General features: G+C 36.6%; 1 protein-coding gene across 1 annotated transcript; it reads right to left on the bottom strand.

Moving 5' to 3' along the window:
• Positions 1 to 2,365: 2,365 nt before the first annotated feature.
• On the bottom strand, positions 2,366 to 3,510 carry LOC113424029 (olfactory receptor 13G1-like). Its single transcript, XM_026685637.1, has 2 exons — positions 3,505 to 3,510; positions 2,366 to 3,322 (listed from the first exon to the last, which is right to left on the bottom strand). The coding sequence occupies exons 1-2, from the start codon at positions 3,508 to 3,510 to the stop codon at positions 2,366 to 2,368; spliced, it is 963 nt and encodes a 320-aa protein (XP_026541422.1).
• Positions 3,511 to 17,084: the final 13,574 nt, after the last annotated feature.

The raw sequence follows: 17,084 nt of genomic DNA, 5'->3' as shown, positions 1-17,084 counted from the left end.
CGTGAATTTGTCTAGGTCAGCACAGTCCATTATTTTTTAATTAAAGCCTCTTCTGATGCTATTATATCGTTCTTCCAATTTTGTGCAAAAATACTTCTTGCTGCAGTTAGGATGCGTACAATGAGGTATCTCTTATCTTTACTCAAATTCCCTTTGATCATACCCAGTAAAAATGTTTCTGGTTCCAAATTCAATCTATACTTTGTATCTGAAACAGCCATCTCTGTACGTTCTTCTGATTTTTTTTAGTCTCTAAACATTGCCACTACATATGGAAAAATGTTCCTTTTTTGTTTGCACTTCCAGCATTCCAGTTTCATATTTGGATACATTTTTGCCAGTCTTGCCGGCACTAACTGCCATCTACAAAACATTTGTATTGATTTTCCTTAAATGCCGTCGACAAAGTCAGCTTCCAGTTCTCTGTCCAAGTTTTTTCCCCACTTATCCAAATTTATATTATGGCCTACATTTTTTACCCAGGCAATCATAGGTCCCTTGACAATTTCTTCCTCTAGTTTCATTTCCAATAGATAATTATACATTCGTGTTATAAATTTCATATATTTACCTGTCAAGATTTGGTCAATTTTTTGTAAATCCTTATCTATCCCTTGTTCTCCTCTCATATTTGAAGTACCCACTGACACCTTCAATTTGAAAATCACTATCTGATAAGCTATTTTTATTTGCTGTAAGATCCTTAGAAAGCAACATTCATTACAATAGTGTGAATTTAAAAGATAAATTTCATTGAGAGAGCCACCTCACAAGAGATCCAGGAGTCAATAACTGTGCTTCCTAAGCACATCTTTTGTACAACCATTAGCTGCTTTGAAGAAAAATTCAAAATGCACCCATACAATATATCATGCATCCTGCTTGCCTTTTTCCTTTTCTGGAGAAAACTAATATTATATGCAGCAGAGTAAAAAAGAAAGAAATATTAAATAAAATCAGGAAGTTAAAATAAAGCCAAGTTAAAAGAAGAGAAAAACAAACCATATCATTATTAACAATTATTGTTTTCTATAATTAATGTTCTTATATATTTATTGTTTTTTAAAGTATTGTACAATGCCCAGAATCAAAAAATAATAATCCAATTTTCATCAATTACCACTCATTAATTTGCTAACCTTTGTCTTTCTTCAGATCTTCATCCAACCTATAAACCACTCAATTATTTAGTATATTGTAATAGCAATACTACTACATTTATTATCTGAATTTCCTCCCTTGTATCTCCTAAGTTAAAAAATTGCTGGGAGCAGCAGATATACCATCCCAGAACTCTTTTGAGTTGTTCCCATATTGGAGCATTTTCACTGAATAATCTTGGTCTCAGTGGTAAATTATCTCACTCAGAACAGAGTCTTCACTCAGGTGCATATGCATATGAATTTGAGTAATCTCAACTTTTAGTCACATGATGGCCATGTGTTGCTGATATATAACTTAAGGTCTGGGCCTGCCAGCTTGAAGGAAGTTTCCTATCTTTGAAATAAATGAAGATAGTACAAAGAGCTTGGTAAAAATTCTTACCTATGTACATATGCATTTATGGTTTAGAAATATTATATGAGAATAAAAAGAGATGTGAAGATAAATTTTCATGTGATGTTTGGCCATTTTCTAAAGCAGATGTCTTGTATGTTTTTTTTTTCCTTTTATGTTTGTCTCAAAAGACAAGATGTATTTTATATTAGCAAAATTATGCTGAAGTTATTGTATACTTAAATTTGTTACATTATGACTTGTCTTCTGCAACATGCAAAAATTTAAAATTATTCAGAAACCCAAGATGTTTGCAAAAAGATGCACAATATTAGCATGACATGCTGAAAGATTTGCCTTAATGCTTAATCACTGAGACATTGATATAAAATTTACTAAGGGTATAGCTTGATTGGAACTTTTCATATGCATATGCACCTGAGTGAAGACTCTGTTCTGAGTGAGATAATTTACCACTGAGACCAAGATTATTCAGTGAAAATGCTCCAATATGGGAACAACTCAAAAGAGTTCTGGGATGGTGTATCTGCTGCTCCCAACAATTTTCTAACTTAGGAGATACACACACACACACACATACACACACACACACATACACACACGTGTGTGAATGTGTTTGTGCATGTGTGTGTGTCATTGTTTCATAGAACTCTGCACAAATTTTAGAATTTTGATGACCTACAGAGAGAAGGAAAAAGCCATTATGCATAATATCTATATATACATTTATGATTATAATTATAGGACCCAAATAACAAATGGGGAAAATGTTCTGTTTAATACAAAGTGTTGACTTTTTGTCTGCTAGATTTCCCCCCCCTTCAGATTGGGTTTCAAAAATGTAGGTTCAACTGAACAGCCTAATTCGTCTTATAAGTGCTTTCAATCCTTCTATAAAATCTTTATTTCTCAATGAATATATGATTGGATTAACAACTGGTGTTACCACTGAATAAAGAAGAGAAATTAGCTTGTCCTGATCAAGAGCATAGACTGAGGAGGGCCTGATATATGTGTAGATCACTGAAGAAAAGAAAATACTGATTACAATGAAGTGTGAAGAACATGTGGAGAAGGCTTTCTTCTTCCCTTCAGTGGAACGCAATGAGCAAATGTTTTTTAATATAAAAAAATAGGATGTGAAAGTTAGTCCACAGCTGCAAATCCCAAATATCACATCTGAAATAAATTCCATAATTTCATTTGGATTTTTATCTGAACATGAGAGTTGCAATAAAGGAGGTATATCACAGAAGAAGTGATTGATAATATTGGAGTTACAAAAAGAGAGCTCTAATGTAAGTCCAGCATGGATTCCAGAATTGATCATTCCAAAAATCCATACAATACTTGCTATGCCCAAACACACTTCCTTCTTCATAATAACAGTGTATTGCAAAGGGTGACAGATAGCAGCATAGCGATCAAAAGCCATGAATGAGAGAAGAAGAAGTTCTGTTCCCAAAGCCCAGACAAACAGATAGACCTGTGCAATGCATCCGTAAAATGAGATGGTCTTTCTTCCGGTCAAAAGATTATGTAGCAATTTAGGTATTGTAACTGAAATGGAGAATACATTCACTAAAGACAAATTGACAATGAGGAAATACATGGGGGTGTGGAGTTTTCTACAAGAGTATATGGTAAGAATGAGGACAAAGTTGGCAATTAGGGCCATCGTGTAGATGAAAATGAATATCCAGAAGAGAAGGGACTGCATTTCAGTTGTTGTAGATAGCCCAACAAGGATAAACTCCAATACAGCAGTCTTGTTTTTTATGTCAATATTGTTGATGCTGGAATGCTAGAGAGATACATGGTTTTGTATTAAATATATATAAAGTATCAAATTCAATATCAATTTTAGTAGGCATTTGATACTTTTACTCATTCATTCAAATGTTTATAGAAAAATTATCTGCAAGTGCTACAAATAATAAAGAAGATGATGAAATGTTATAGCATGGAATAAAATGAAAGAATTACCTCCATCTCTGTTTTTAAATGTTCTGAATAAAGAGCTTATTCTCTTGCTTATGACTGAGACATATACTTGGCTGTTTGATTTTTCTTGGGCTAGTATATGGTTTTTCCTTCTAACAATTTAATGAGTGATGATCTCAATGAATGTACATCATCAATGTAAAATCTTCATTAATCAAAATAATGAAACCACTGGGAGGGAAACCTTAAAGGCATTATGTAGGTGATATCTATTAATCATCACCAGGGGGGGAAAAACTAGTCAAATTAAAAATGGAGAACCTAATGCTTACTTGCACTTTTATTTTATTCACGTTAACATGTAAATCATATTACATTTATTACAGGGCTGAAGATACAAATTTGGTGACTAATCATAATACCAATTTTGGGCATTTGTTCTCAGAATGGCCCTGGAGTATGAAATGAGGCTCCATTTTGCTTGTAGATCTCATGTTATCTAATTTTCACAAATTACATTTGCCTAAGAATTCATTCCATCACACTGGATAGGTTTCAGTTTGTAAGACTTCCCATAGTTCCATTTCCATATTGTCCGATTTATTTACTTTATTTTGTTTATTTAATTTCATTTCACTTCATTATTTATTATTTTATTTTATTATTTTATTGTATTATTGTATTTTTGTAAAATTTATTGGCTGTCCATCATATCTAAGTCTGGGTAGCTTACAACCCATCTTAAATTATCATTATTACCTTTATTGTCAGAGTACAATATGTATACAATATGTATGAGATTGGCTGAGCCTCCCTTCGTGCACCCACCCACCCACCCACCCACACACCTCACAGTGAGGACAGAAGTCCCTAATCCAGTCCCAATCTTATTACACTATGTAACCTTGTTGCACAATGCACCAGCCCTGCAAGTCTATCATACTATGTTAAAACTCTATTTGCCAACTTCCTAAAATGCTCCATAGTTTTTGATTGGATGAAATAACATTTAATTTTATATATTTGCTCATTAGGACTATAGAAATTTTTTGTAAAAGTTTTTTTTTAAAGAGAAACACTAACAAACACAAACATAAAACAGCAACCTAAATACAAAATACAGCGTGTCGGTTGGTACATTTCTTTCGTGCAATGTCACAATGTCAACAGTCTTCCCTTCCAAACATACATTCATATTACATAGATCAACTATAAATATTATATTATGTTATATTGTATTATTATTGTTTCATTATTAGACTCAACTATAAATTTGTATATTTCTTATCGAGCAAATCTCAGTTTTAACAAACCCGGGAACATACAATTTGTTTCCTCATATTAAATTATATAACATCATTACATCATATTATCTTACACATTGTACTATTCCTTTTCAAGACATAGTTTACTTCTCTATTTTCTTGTCTAACTATTGATAAAATAAATCCCAAATTTTATAATATTCTTTGTCTTCTTGCTCTCTAATTGCTAATGTCAATTTACTCATTTCTGCACATTCCATCATTTTCTTAATCACCTCTTCCTCTACTGGAATTTTTTCACTCTTCCAATCTCTAGCAAATGCAATTTTAGCCGTTGTTAACACCTTTATAATCAAATACGTCAATTTTCTACTGTATCCTTCAGGCAAGATACCTAATAAAAATATCTCTGGTTTCAAATCTATATGCTGTTTTGTCATTTTTTCAAGCCATGTATGAATCTTAGTCCAGTATCTCTTAGCATCAACACATGTCCACCACATATGGTAATATAATCCAGGTATCTGATGACACTTCCAACATCTTTCCAATTTATTCTTGAACATCCTTCCTATTCATGCTGGGGGTAAGTGCCACCTGTAAAACATCTTATACAAATTCTCTTTATACGCTACCAACATTGTCAATTTATAACTTTGAGACTATAATTTTTGTTATTTATCTAGATCTATACCATATCCAAAATTCCTCACCCAGGAATTTGTTCTTTAATTTGTTCTTCCTCCAATTTAATTCCAAGTAGATAACCATAAAGTTTTTTTAATCATTTTCTCATCAGTACCTGTTAAAATTTCATCCAATTCTGTAAATTCGTTATAAAATCCCTCTGTTTTACAATCTTTATCATACCTAGAATGTATTTGCATATATGTATACCAATTCATCTTAATTGCTTTCTCCTCTAGTTCTTGTTTAGATTTGAGTTCACCCTTTTCATTTAAAATTTCGCCATATCTAACCGTGTGTTTCATTCTATAAGCAACTGGGTATGCAAATGCTTCTGTAGTTGACAATCAGACTGGAATTTTCATGTTTTCAGATGGAAATTTTAAACAAACTAAGGAATAAAGGGAAAAAAAACTCTTCTCCCTTCAATCTTTCTGACCAATTTACGCTCACTGGCTAACAACATGGATGAAATTCATCTCTTAAATAGATGGAATTCTGATTTTTATAATTCAACTGTTCTTTGTTTTACTGAAACCTGGCTTAATAAACAAATTCATGGGGACAACACCATATACATTCCAGGATTTCAGACATTTAGATCAGACAGAATTAAAGAGACATCAGGTAAAACAAAGGGTGGAGGATTATGTTTATATATCAACAACAGTTGATCTCAGGATATAACTATATATATAAGTTTTGTGATGAAAACTTAGGGCCTTTACACACCAACTGCAAGCCATTTTACTCTCCATGTGAGTTCTCCTCATTTCTCCTAATAGCTGTGTATGTTCCTCCACAAGCCTGTGTAAACAAGGCATTACAAACTCTTGCTGATCAAATTATGGATGCTGAAGCCAAACACCCAGGTTCCCTTCCCATCATTTTAGGAGATTTAAATTAAGCTAATTTAAGGAAAGAGCTCCCAAAATATTTCCAGCATGTAAATTGTCCCACCAGAGGCAAAAATACTTTAGACCACTGCTACACAACAGTAAAAGATGCTTATAGGTCTTTACCACGAGCAGCTGTGGGACACTCTGACCACTGCATGATTCACCTTGTCCCTGCCTACAGACAAAGATTTAAAACCATTAAACCATTAAATCAGTGAAGACTTGGTCGGATGAGGCAAAGCTGAAACTCCAGGCCTGCCTTGATTGCTCTGATTGGAATGCTTTTGAAGATGCCTCTGCAGACCTAGATGAGCTCACAGATACTGTAACATCATATGTTAGCTTCTGCAAAGACTTATGTGTACCAGTAAGGAACCTGCAAATATATAGTAACAATAAACCTTGGTTCACAGCTAAACTTAAGCAAATATGTTGTTCCAAAGAGGAAGCCTACAGAAAAGGTGACAGAATGCTATACAACCAGGCCAGAAATATATTAACAAGAGAGATCAGAGCATCAAAAAGAAGCTACCGTATATACTCGAGTATAAGTCGACCCGAATATAAGCCGAGGCACCTAATTTTACACAAAAAAACTGGGAAAACTTATTGACTCGAGTATAAGCCGAGGGTGGGAAATGCAGCAGCTACTGGTAAATTTCAAAAATAAAAATAATTAATTTGGGAAACGATCTCACTATCATGAAAGGTTTAATTGATTCACTAACCCAAAAGAAGAAGATGATGATGACAGCGGGAGGCAGGAGTCACTCTCTTCCCCTCCCTCGGAGGCCCCTGAGTCAGGAGTCACTACCGCCGGCGGCCCCAGTCAGTCGCTGGAAGGGAAAGGCAAAGCGCTTTTTGCCTTTCCCTTCCGGCTGGGGCTGTTGGGAGTCGCTGCCGCCGGAGCGCCCCAGTCCCGCTGCCTGGGAAGGGAAAGGCAAAACGCTTTTGCCTTTCCTTCCCGGCTGGGCTGGGAGTCGCTGCCGCCGGAGGCCAGCGACTCCACACCATTTTTTTCCAGAGGGATCTGACTCGAGTATAAGCCGAGGGGATTTTTTCAGCACAAAAATGGGCTGAAAAACTAGGCTTATACTCGAGTATATACAGTACTCTGAAAAGTTAAAGAATCAATTCTCAACAAATGAACCAGCAAACATGTGAAAAACTCTTAGAAACATCACTGGCTTCAGCAAACCTCCTTCCCAGGCAGAAGGAAATCAACAATTAGCAGATGACCTGAATGTGTTTTACTGCACGTTTGAAAAGAAACTACAGCCACCTATCTCCACAACCCACATCTCAAACACATCAACAACAGCCAAGCCTCCTACAACTGGCCCCAATCCATTTGGCTCACAACTTCTGGTGATCACAGAAAAAGAAGTGCAAGATCTATTACACAGACAGAAGCCAGGAAAAGCACCAGGGCCAGACAAGATAACTCCTTCTTGCTTAAAAGTATGTGCTGACCAATTGGCCCCCATCTTTACCTGAACCTTTAATAGATCACTAGAGATGTGCTATGTTCCTTCCTGCTTCAAATGTTCTACCATCATCCCATTGCCAAAGAAGCCCTCCATCAAGGAACTGAATGCTCTAACATCTGTAGTTATGAAAATCTTTGAAAGGCTTGTGCTGTCCCACCTGAAAACCATCATGGATCTGCTGTTAGATACCATGCAGTTTGCATACCGAGCAAATAGATTGACAGATGATGCTGTTAACATGGCTCTGCATTACATCCTACAACACCTTGAATCTCCAAATACCTACGCAAGGATCCTCTTTGTAGACTTCAGTTCAGCATTCAATACCATCATTCCAGGCACTCTTCTAAGTAAATTAAACCCACTAGTGGTACCTGAACACACTTGTAAGTGGAACATAAGCTTAATAACAGACAGGAAGCAGCAAGTGAAGCTAGGTGGAATCACATCCGATACCTGTACAATCAGCCCAGGGGCCCCTCAAGGCTGTGTGCTATCTCCACGTCTCTTCTCCCTATATACCAATGACTGCATCTCAAACGATCCATCTGTTAAAATACTGAAGTTTGCTGATGACACAACAGTGATTGGTCTCATTCAAGACAATGATGAATCTGCATACAGACAGGAGGTTATACAACTTGCCTCATGGTGTAACTGGAATAATCTGGAACTGAACACACTCAAAACCATAGAAATGGTGGTAGAATTTAGAAGAAACCCTCCCATACTACCACCTCTTACAATACTAAACAACACAGTATCAATAGTAGAGACCTTCAAATTTCTAGGTTCTACTATATCACATGACCTAAAATGGACACCTAACAACAAAAACATCATTAAAAAAGCACAACAAAGAATGTTCTTTCTGCGCCAACTCAGAAAGCTCAAACTGCCCAAGGAGCTGCTGATACAGTTCTATAGAGGAATTATTGAGTCTATCATCTGCACCTCTATAACTGTCTGGTTTGGTTCTTCAACCCAACAGGACAGTCACAGACTTCAGAGGATAATTAGGACTGCAGAAAAAACAATTACTACCCACCTGCCTTCAATTGAAGACCTGCATACTGCATGAGTCAAAAAGAGGGCTGTGGAAATATTTACAGACCCCTCACATCCCGGACATAAACTTTTTCAACTCCTTCCCTCAGAACGATGCTATAGAGCACTGCACACCAGAACAACTAGACACAAGAACATTTTCCCGAAAGCCATCACTCTGCTAAACAAATAATTCCCTCAACACTGTTCAACTATTTACAAAGTGTACACTACTATTACTGTTAATCTTCTCATCACTCCTTATCACCCATCCCCTTCCACTTCTGATTGTAGGACTGTAACTTTGTTGCTTGTATCCTTATGATTTATATTGACTGTTTCCTCGTATAATTTGATTGTTGATTGTACCTTATGACTATCATTAAGTGTTGTAAGTTATGATTCTTGATTCTTAATGAATGTACCTTTTCTTTATGTATACTGAGAGTATTTACACCAAGACAAATTCCTTGTGTGTCCAATCACACTTGGCCAATAAAGTATTCTATTCTATTATTCTATTCTTATTTTCTCCCATATCAACAATAAAGAATCTCATATATAATGTCTCTTAAAATACCCATGAGTTTTACTTTCTTTATACCATAAAAAGCATGTCATCCCAGTAATAAATCATGACCTTCTAATGTTAACAATCTAACATTCCTTAATAAAACCCATTCTTTGATCCACATCAATGCCCCCACCTGATAATATAATTCCCAGTTAGGTAAGCCAAATCCTTCTCTTATTCTAGCATCTTGTAACAACTTAAGTTTAATTCTTGCCTTCTTCCCCTTTCCTATGTACTTCAATATTATTTTATTTAAATCCATAAAAAATTCTTCCCCCAATTTAATTGGAATAGTCTGAAACGAATATAATATCCTTGGTAATATATTCATCTTAATTGTAGATATTCTCTCTATCAGAGATAATTGTAGATTCTGCCAATTTTTTAGATCTGTTGCAATCTGTTTTTTAAGTTTAACATAATTATCTTCTTTCAAAGTTCCGCATCTTGCTGTTAGGTATATTCCTAGGTATTTTACTTTAATTATAATCTGAATGTTCAGTCCTTCTGTCAAGACAGTCTTTTGTTTTCCTGTCATATTCATAACTAATATCTTGGTTTTATCCTTATTTATTTTCAATCCTGCCACCTGTCCATATTCCTCAATTTTTTCAAACAATTTGGGTGCTGATTTCAATGGTTCCTCCAATATGAAAACCAAATCATCTGCAAAGGCTTGTAGCTTGTATTCCTCCTTTTTATTTTCATTCTCTTTATTTCCCTATTGTCTCTGATATTTCTATTTAACACCTCCAAAGTCAACACAAACATTAATAGCGACAAAGGATATCCTTGTCTAGTTCCTTTTTCAATATTGATATTTTTCGTCAAATCTCCATTAATCATCACTTTAGCAGATTGCTTTTGATATATTGCCTCAACTGCTTTTATAAATCTTTCTTCAAAGGCCATCTGTTCCATCTGTAATATCATAAACTGCCACTTTACATTATCAAAGGCTTTTTGCACATCTAAAAATACCAAGGCTGAAATTCTCTGAATGAGTTTCATAATATTCCAGAGTATCCAAAATTATTCTTATGTTGTCTTTGATCTGTCTCTTAGGCAGAAATCCATTTTGATCAACATGAATAGTTACTCAAGTATCAGTTAAGTCTTTCTGCCATTATTGAAGCAAAGATTTTATAATCTACATTTAACAGGGAAATAGGTCTATAATTTTTAATCTGTTGTAATTCGGTGTCCTCTTTTGGTATTAAAGTAATATATGCTTCTGCTCATGAGTCAGGTATTTTAGCTTTCAATAAGACTTCATTCATCACTTCAAGCATTATATTACTCAACAGTTTCTGTAATCTTATAAAATTCAGCTGGAACGCCATCCAGGCCTGTGGCCTTCCCAACATTTTGTCTGTTTAATGCTTCTGTCAGTTCCATCATTGTTATTTTCCCTTCTAGCATTATGTCTTCAGATATTTGAGGTAACTCTGCTTCTTGTAGATATTGTTTAACTTTTTCTTCTTCAATGTTCTCTTGTTTATCCTATGTCTCATAGTCATTCTGTACAATCTCTTTCTTTTCCTCATTTCCATTATGGCTCACACTTTGATCATCAATCTGCTGTACTATCTTTTTCACTTCTCTATCTTTTTTCAATTTATATGCCAACCATCTACCAGGTTTATTCGTGTTTTCAAAGAAGTTTTGTTTGGCACTTCTAATTTTTTAAGCTAGTTCTTCTTTTTCTGTCAACTCTATTTTAGGGTTAATAACCTCCATTTGTTTTTTAATAATTATTTTTGTGGGTATTTTTGTAATTCTTTCACAAGTTTTCTGCATTCATGCTCTAATACAGGGGTGGGCAAACTTTTTGGCCCAGGGGCCTCATTGACTTTTAAAATTTGACAGACGGGCCGCCACCTGGTGTCGAAATGCCTGTCATTACAAGTCAAAATCAAATGAATGCAATCATTCAATCATTCACATCAAACCTTAATTCTGTATCAATCTTCGGCGGGCCGGATTAAAAAGATCAACAGGCCGGATGTGGCCCGCGGGCCGTAGTTTGCCCATCCCTGCTCTAATATCTGTTGGTTCTGTCTTTTCTTAATTTTTCTTCTTCTTGCATAGTCTATAATCAGACCTCTAGTATAGGCCTTCATAGTGTCCCATAAGTTCTGCAATGAAGTTTCCTCTTTTTTATTCTCCTTAAAGAAGAATGTCAATTCTTCTTCCATTTTCTGTAAGAATTTTTTTTCTTTCTAAATTACATTACAAGTCCATATTGATCTTTTCCTTTGTCCTTGCCATTTAACCCATATTGGATTGTGGTCCACCCAAGTACTTGCTTCAATATTAATTTCTTGTATATTAGAGATTATTTCCGATGTCATGTCAATTCTCGACCAGGATAGGTGTCTATTAGAATAGAATGTATATTGTCTACTTTTAGAGTTCATTTCTCTCCAAACATCTCTAATTCTAGGTTCCTCCACCATCTTAAAAAAAGGATTTTGGGAGTGTGTTTCTACTCTTTTTGTTAAGTTTCTGTATTTTATAGTTCGATTTTGTGTCTACTATAGCATTAAAATCTCCCAACATGCAAATATTGCCATATTCCAATTCTACTATCTTCTCATGCAACTTTTTAATAAAATTCTTCTTGTTTTTCATTTGGTGCATAGATTGCTACTAAGAGTATTTTCAAGTTGTTATCCATTATTTCCACCATCAAGATTCTTCCTTCCTCATCTGTATAAATTAACTTGGCCTTGATTATTTTCTTTATGTATAGTACTACTCCTCTTTTATTTTGTTCAGCCAATGAAGCATATAAATCACCAATTCTTGGGTACTTCAATATTTGAGCTTGTTGTTATTTAATGTGAACTTCTTGCAGGCAGACTATATCTAATTGTAATTTTTCTAGTTTGTGAAGTGTCTTTTTCCTTTTAATGGGTGAGTTTAGTCCATTTATATTAATTAAAATCAATTTATTTTCTTCCATTGTTCATATTTTATAAGTAGGATTTATTGCTCTCATTGTTCTTTGCTCTCTTGCTTCTCTAGGCTCCTCTCTTCCACCAGCTGCTCCTTCTTCTTGCAATATTTCATCTCTTTTTTCTTTATCTCTTAATTCCTCCATCTCCCTTTGGGATTTCCCTTCTTCTCTCCTCTCTCTCTAAACAATTTGTCATAAAATAATTCTGCCTTCTCTATTGAATCTAATCTACATCATTTTTTTCGCCAAGTAAAAGTTAAACCTTCTGGAACCAACCATCTATAGTTTACTTCTTTTTTAATTAATATTTTCATCAAGAATTGAAATTCTCTTTTGAACTCTCTCACTTTCCTTGGTACTTGTTTCAGGTCTATTGTCTCTTTCCCTTTGTATCTCAATGGGTTATCTCTGGCATGCTGCAGTATTTGTCTTTTAATTGCTTTCTTAATGAACCTCACATGAACTTCTCTTGGTAATTTATTTCTCATAGCATATCTTGTGAATATTGGAATGCTTCATCTATACCAAACATCATTTTCTCTTCAGGTATCTTCAAGGCTGCTGTCAAAATTTCTACCATTCTACCATTTTCTCCCTTTTCTTCTTCAATATTCTGGAATCTCAGGTAGAATTTGGCTCTCTCAATCTCCCAGCCCAACATTCCTTTTCCCTTATCCTGTTCCACCATTGTCAATCTATTATCTATTTCTCCAACTTTTTTATCTGTCTGGTCTCTATGTTGTTCTATTTTTTTAAACCTCTTTTCATATTTCATCATAATTTGTTGAATATTCTCAGATTTCTCATCTATTTTCATTGTTTTCTCTTCTATTCTTTCCATCCTGTCTTTCAGACATTTACCTTGATCTTATATTAATTGCACTATCATTTGTAGTGTCTCCTCCTTCCCCTTTTTCTTCTCCTTGTCCTTCTCCTTCTCCTGCTGCAGCATAGCACAAAGATTCCGCTGAGAATTTGAGCTTAAAGAGAGGTTGATTTCTTCATTGTTAATTAATGATTAATTGTAATCCCAATCAGGCGTGTTGCCCAAAATAACTATCCTCAGGTTCTTCTGACCCTAATCTATTAAGCGAGAACAATTAAAAAATAGGAAAAATTCCCAACAAAAAAACAAAAACAAGAAAAATGCAAAAAGGAAAAGGGAGAAAGGGGAAAAAAAAGAATATCAAAAGGAAAAAAAAGGAAAAAAAATAGAACTAAGTCAGAGAGCCAGGCCTCAGGCCTTCTTCTTTAAAAGGAGAGAAGTAAAAAAAAATTTTTTTTAATCCAACAACAAAACCAAAGTCAGGTTGATAGTTTAACAACAAAGAGTTCCCAGTTGCAGACCAAAATAAGTCATAAAACAAGTTACTTCCACCACACACTGTCCAAGGCCTAATATCTAATACTAAGTTGCAATACTATTCAGCAAGATTATAGTCCAGGATCAAATCTTGACTCTTTCAACTTCAATCTCCAACTGCTAGAGTGATTTTCCAGGAGGAACACCTTTAAAAACATTCATCCAGTGCTCTTCTCTTTATCTTAATAAAAATAATTGGTGGATGTTAAAAACATTCCCCCCAATTTCCATATGAATTTTTTTAAAGGCCTCTGGGTGGCAGTCTTGCTTAAAACATTTAGTTATCAGCAGTTTTTAAAGTTATAAAAAGAGGGGGGGAAATGTCCAGGCAGATTAAAATAAAAAGTTTTCTTTTTGAGAGAAAAGGAAAACTAACAAAAACACAAAAAGAATGATAGTAATTTTAAAGTCTCTCTTTAAAATCAAATTTGAAAATTGTATTATTTTAGCAAAAGTCCAGTCCATTTAGTTTAACTTCCTTATTAAAAATCAGTAAAAATCATTTAGATAACACCAATTCTTCTGACTTCAAGTTTAATTTAGTTGCTTATTCTTCTTCTGTCTTCAATATTCTCAAATCTTTCCCTCCTAGGGTGCTCTCTCTTAAAAAAAGAAAAATTTAAAGGTATCACCAAAGCCGACATACTTTCCGTTCTTCTCTCTTCCATTCCGGAGCTGTCCCAACCTTTCAGCAGCTTTAATGGCCACTTCTTCTGCAGCCGGATTGAAGAGCTTTGCCTGGATCAACCAGGGATTTTGCAATATCCCTGGTATCAGAAGGCTACGCTCTTCTCGCTCTACAAGATGGTTTTGATCCAAATGGACCCCCCAGTTGTGGTGGTACCGGCACCAGTTCTGGAGCCCCAGAATCTCACATCATATCATTGTGATGTCACCCCCCCTTTTCAAGGACTATAGAATTCATGTGGAACTAAATGGGGACTTCAGAAGCCACCTCAGGACATCAGCACTAGGGTTGGTCTACTTCACAGTAGAATACTCTGTCCCTGTATGTCTCAACAGCTGCCATACTAGTAAGCTAGATGCCAGATTCAACAACACTATGAGGATTATCAGCAAAAGTATTAAAACCACTCTGATTTGCTGGCTACCTGTTTTGAGCCATATCACATCACTAGCTTTAAGAAGACAGGATGCACTAATGAGTGAACACAGAAAAATAATGAACAACTCACTACAAGTGTTTATGATGTATTGTTGTGTGTTAATATGGCTGGTTGGTGATTAAAATAAAGGAACACCAACTTTGACTTTATGGCAACTGACACAGATATGATATTATGGGACAGGAGCTGTGGCTTGACATTAACATTCTATTCATGAACGGTATCATCAGGATCCTTCCACTGAAGCAAAAATGCCCAACATTCTTCACATGTTATTGATTCAATATTTTTTCCTCTGCTGTACATGACAATTTAGACATCTATAGAAGGAGATCTATGGTAATAATTTAGGAACTATTGGGGTGGGGGTTGTGTTGAGGTAATTCTCCATTAGGAGAATGAGTGCACACAGAGAAACGTAGCGAGAGTGGTGAGGAATAACACACAACCAGCACACAGATACACTGTGTTATGTATTTAGCACTTGACAGCAGTTCTCCTTCTGGTCCGCTGCCTGAGCGGGAGCGCCGCAGCTCCCATTGGCTGATGCCGTTTGACAGCCGGGCTGTAAAGGGAGCTGTCAAACGGCATCAGCTGTCGCCGCCAGCTGGCTGTCAGATTGCATCTGAAGCCGCGGCGACCCTTTATTCCCTGAAAATAAAGTTGTTAGCGTTATCCTGGCTCCGTCTCCCTTCTGTAACCGCCGCTCTACAACACTGGCGACGAGGGAGGGATGCAGTAAAGACGTCCAGGCGAAACAATTGAGCCGAAGTCACACAGAGAAAGAGCTGAAGCCGCTAATTACCGAGTGAAGTCACCACCGCCGGCGCTCTCCAAAAGAGCGCGAACTTCAAAGCTCCGAAGCTGAGGAGCCGAACGCCGCTGACAGGCGCTGCTGAAACGCTTTTTTAAAAGCGACCGCTGAATTTTTCCTCACCTAGCACACCCACGGTTATCGCTCAAATGGCATCTACGCCGACCTTCCCACATTTCCAGCCCGGAACAGAGACTTGGGAATCCTACATTAATAGATTTGAATGTTTTTTAAACGCTATAGACTTGTCTAGGGCTACAGACCTGAGGAAAAGGTCTTATTTTTTAAGTTTTTGTGGGGCTACAGTTTTCGACACTGCCTCAGCATTAGTGTCACCACGATCCATTAAGTCTATTCCCTGGGAAGAGCTGAAGGATATTCTAGCCAACCATTATTCCCCCAAACCCTCTCAGATAGCTAGGAGGCTAGCCTTTAGGAGAAGGGTTCAAGCTGAGGGAGAAACCCTAAGCCAATATATGGCAGCTCTAAGATCTGCTGCCATCCACTGTGGGTTCAGGGACTACCTTGATGATATGCTACTTGACCAAGTTGTGGGGGGGGGTTAGAGATCTGAAGCTGCAACGTAGGTTATTAGCCAAGAAAGATCTCAACCTAGCCCTAGAAGAAGCTCAAGCTGCTGAGCTATCAGAAGTGTCTGCAGCTGAGATTCAAGGTACTTCCATTAGACAAGGGACGGCTACAGTCCACTACGATGAAGCCTCCCAGGAGGAAATAGAAGAGCCATTAGAAATAAATCACCTCACATGCCCTAGAGCACCTTTAGCTCCACCAAGGAGAAACAACAGCCAGTTCACCAAACAACAATCCCCTTGTTTGAGTTGTGGGGGAAACCACCCTAGAGCCAAGTGCAGATTCAGAAATGCTATTTGTCTGAACTGCCAGAAGCAAGGGCATATAGCCAGAGTTTGTCAAGCTGAACAAGCCCCTGTCCCAAGATCCCGAACCTCTGCCTCTTTCCAAAGGCAAGTAAAAAGCTGCTACACTTGTTATCACGCAGGCAGCGTCTCCACTAACCCTAACAAAATAAGCGTTTCTCTTCTTTTAGAAGGTAAACCCTGCCATATGGAGGTGGACACCGGGTCAACCCTCTCCATCATTGCATGGTCCACGTTAAAGAAGATGCTGCCTTCGTTCCCAAGGAGGAAGCTGACCACCTGCCACCTGAATCTTCGGGACTACCAGGGAAGGACCATCCCCGTCCTGGGTAAGGAAAGAATCCTCCAGGGCCTACCCGGGGTGGTCCCATACTTTGATGACATTTTAGTATCGGCCTCCAGCAAGTCACAGTTGTTACTCAGGGTTAGGTCTGTCCTTGACAGGTTTAGACTAAATGGGCTCAAATTGAAAAAAGAAAAATGCACCATAGCTACCAG

This window comes from Notechis scutatus, chromosome Z (assembly GCF_049901735.1).
Source record: "Notechis scutatus isolate UNSWTSFEM ecotype Mainland chromosome Z, rNotScu1.2, whole genome shotgun sequence".
Classification (NCBI taxonomy): Eukaryota; Metazoa; Chordata; class Lepidosauria; order Squamata; family Elapidae; genus Notechis; species Notechis scutatus.
Note: the sequence above shows the minus strand (reverse complement) of the source record. Positions and strands in the feature narration are given on the sequence as shown.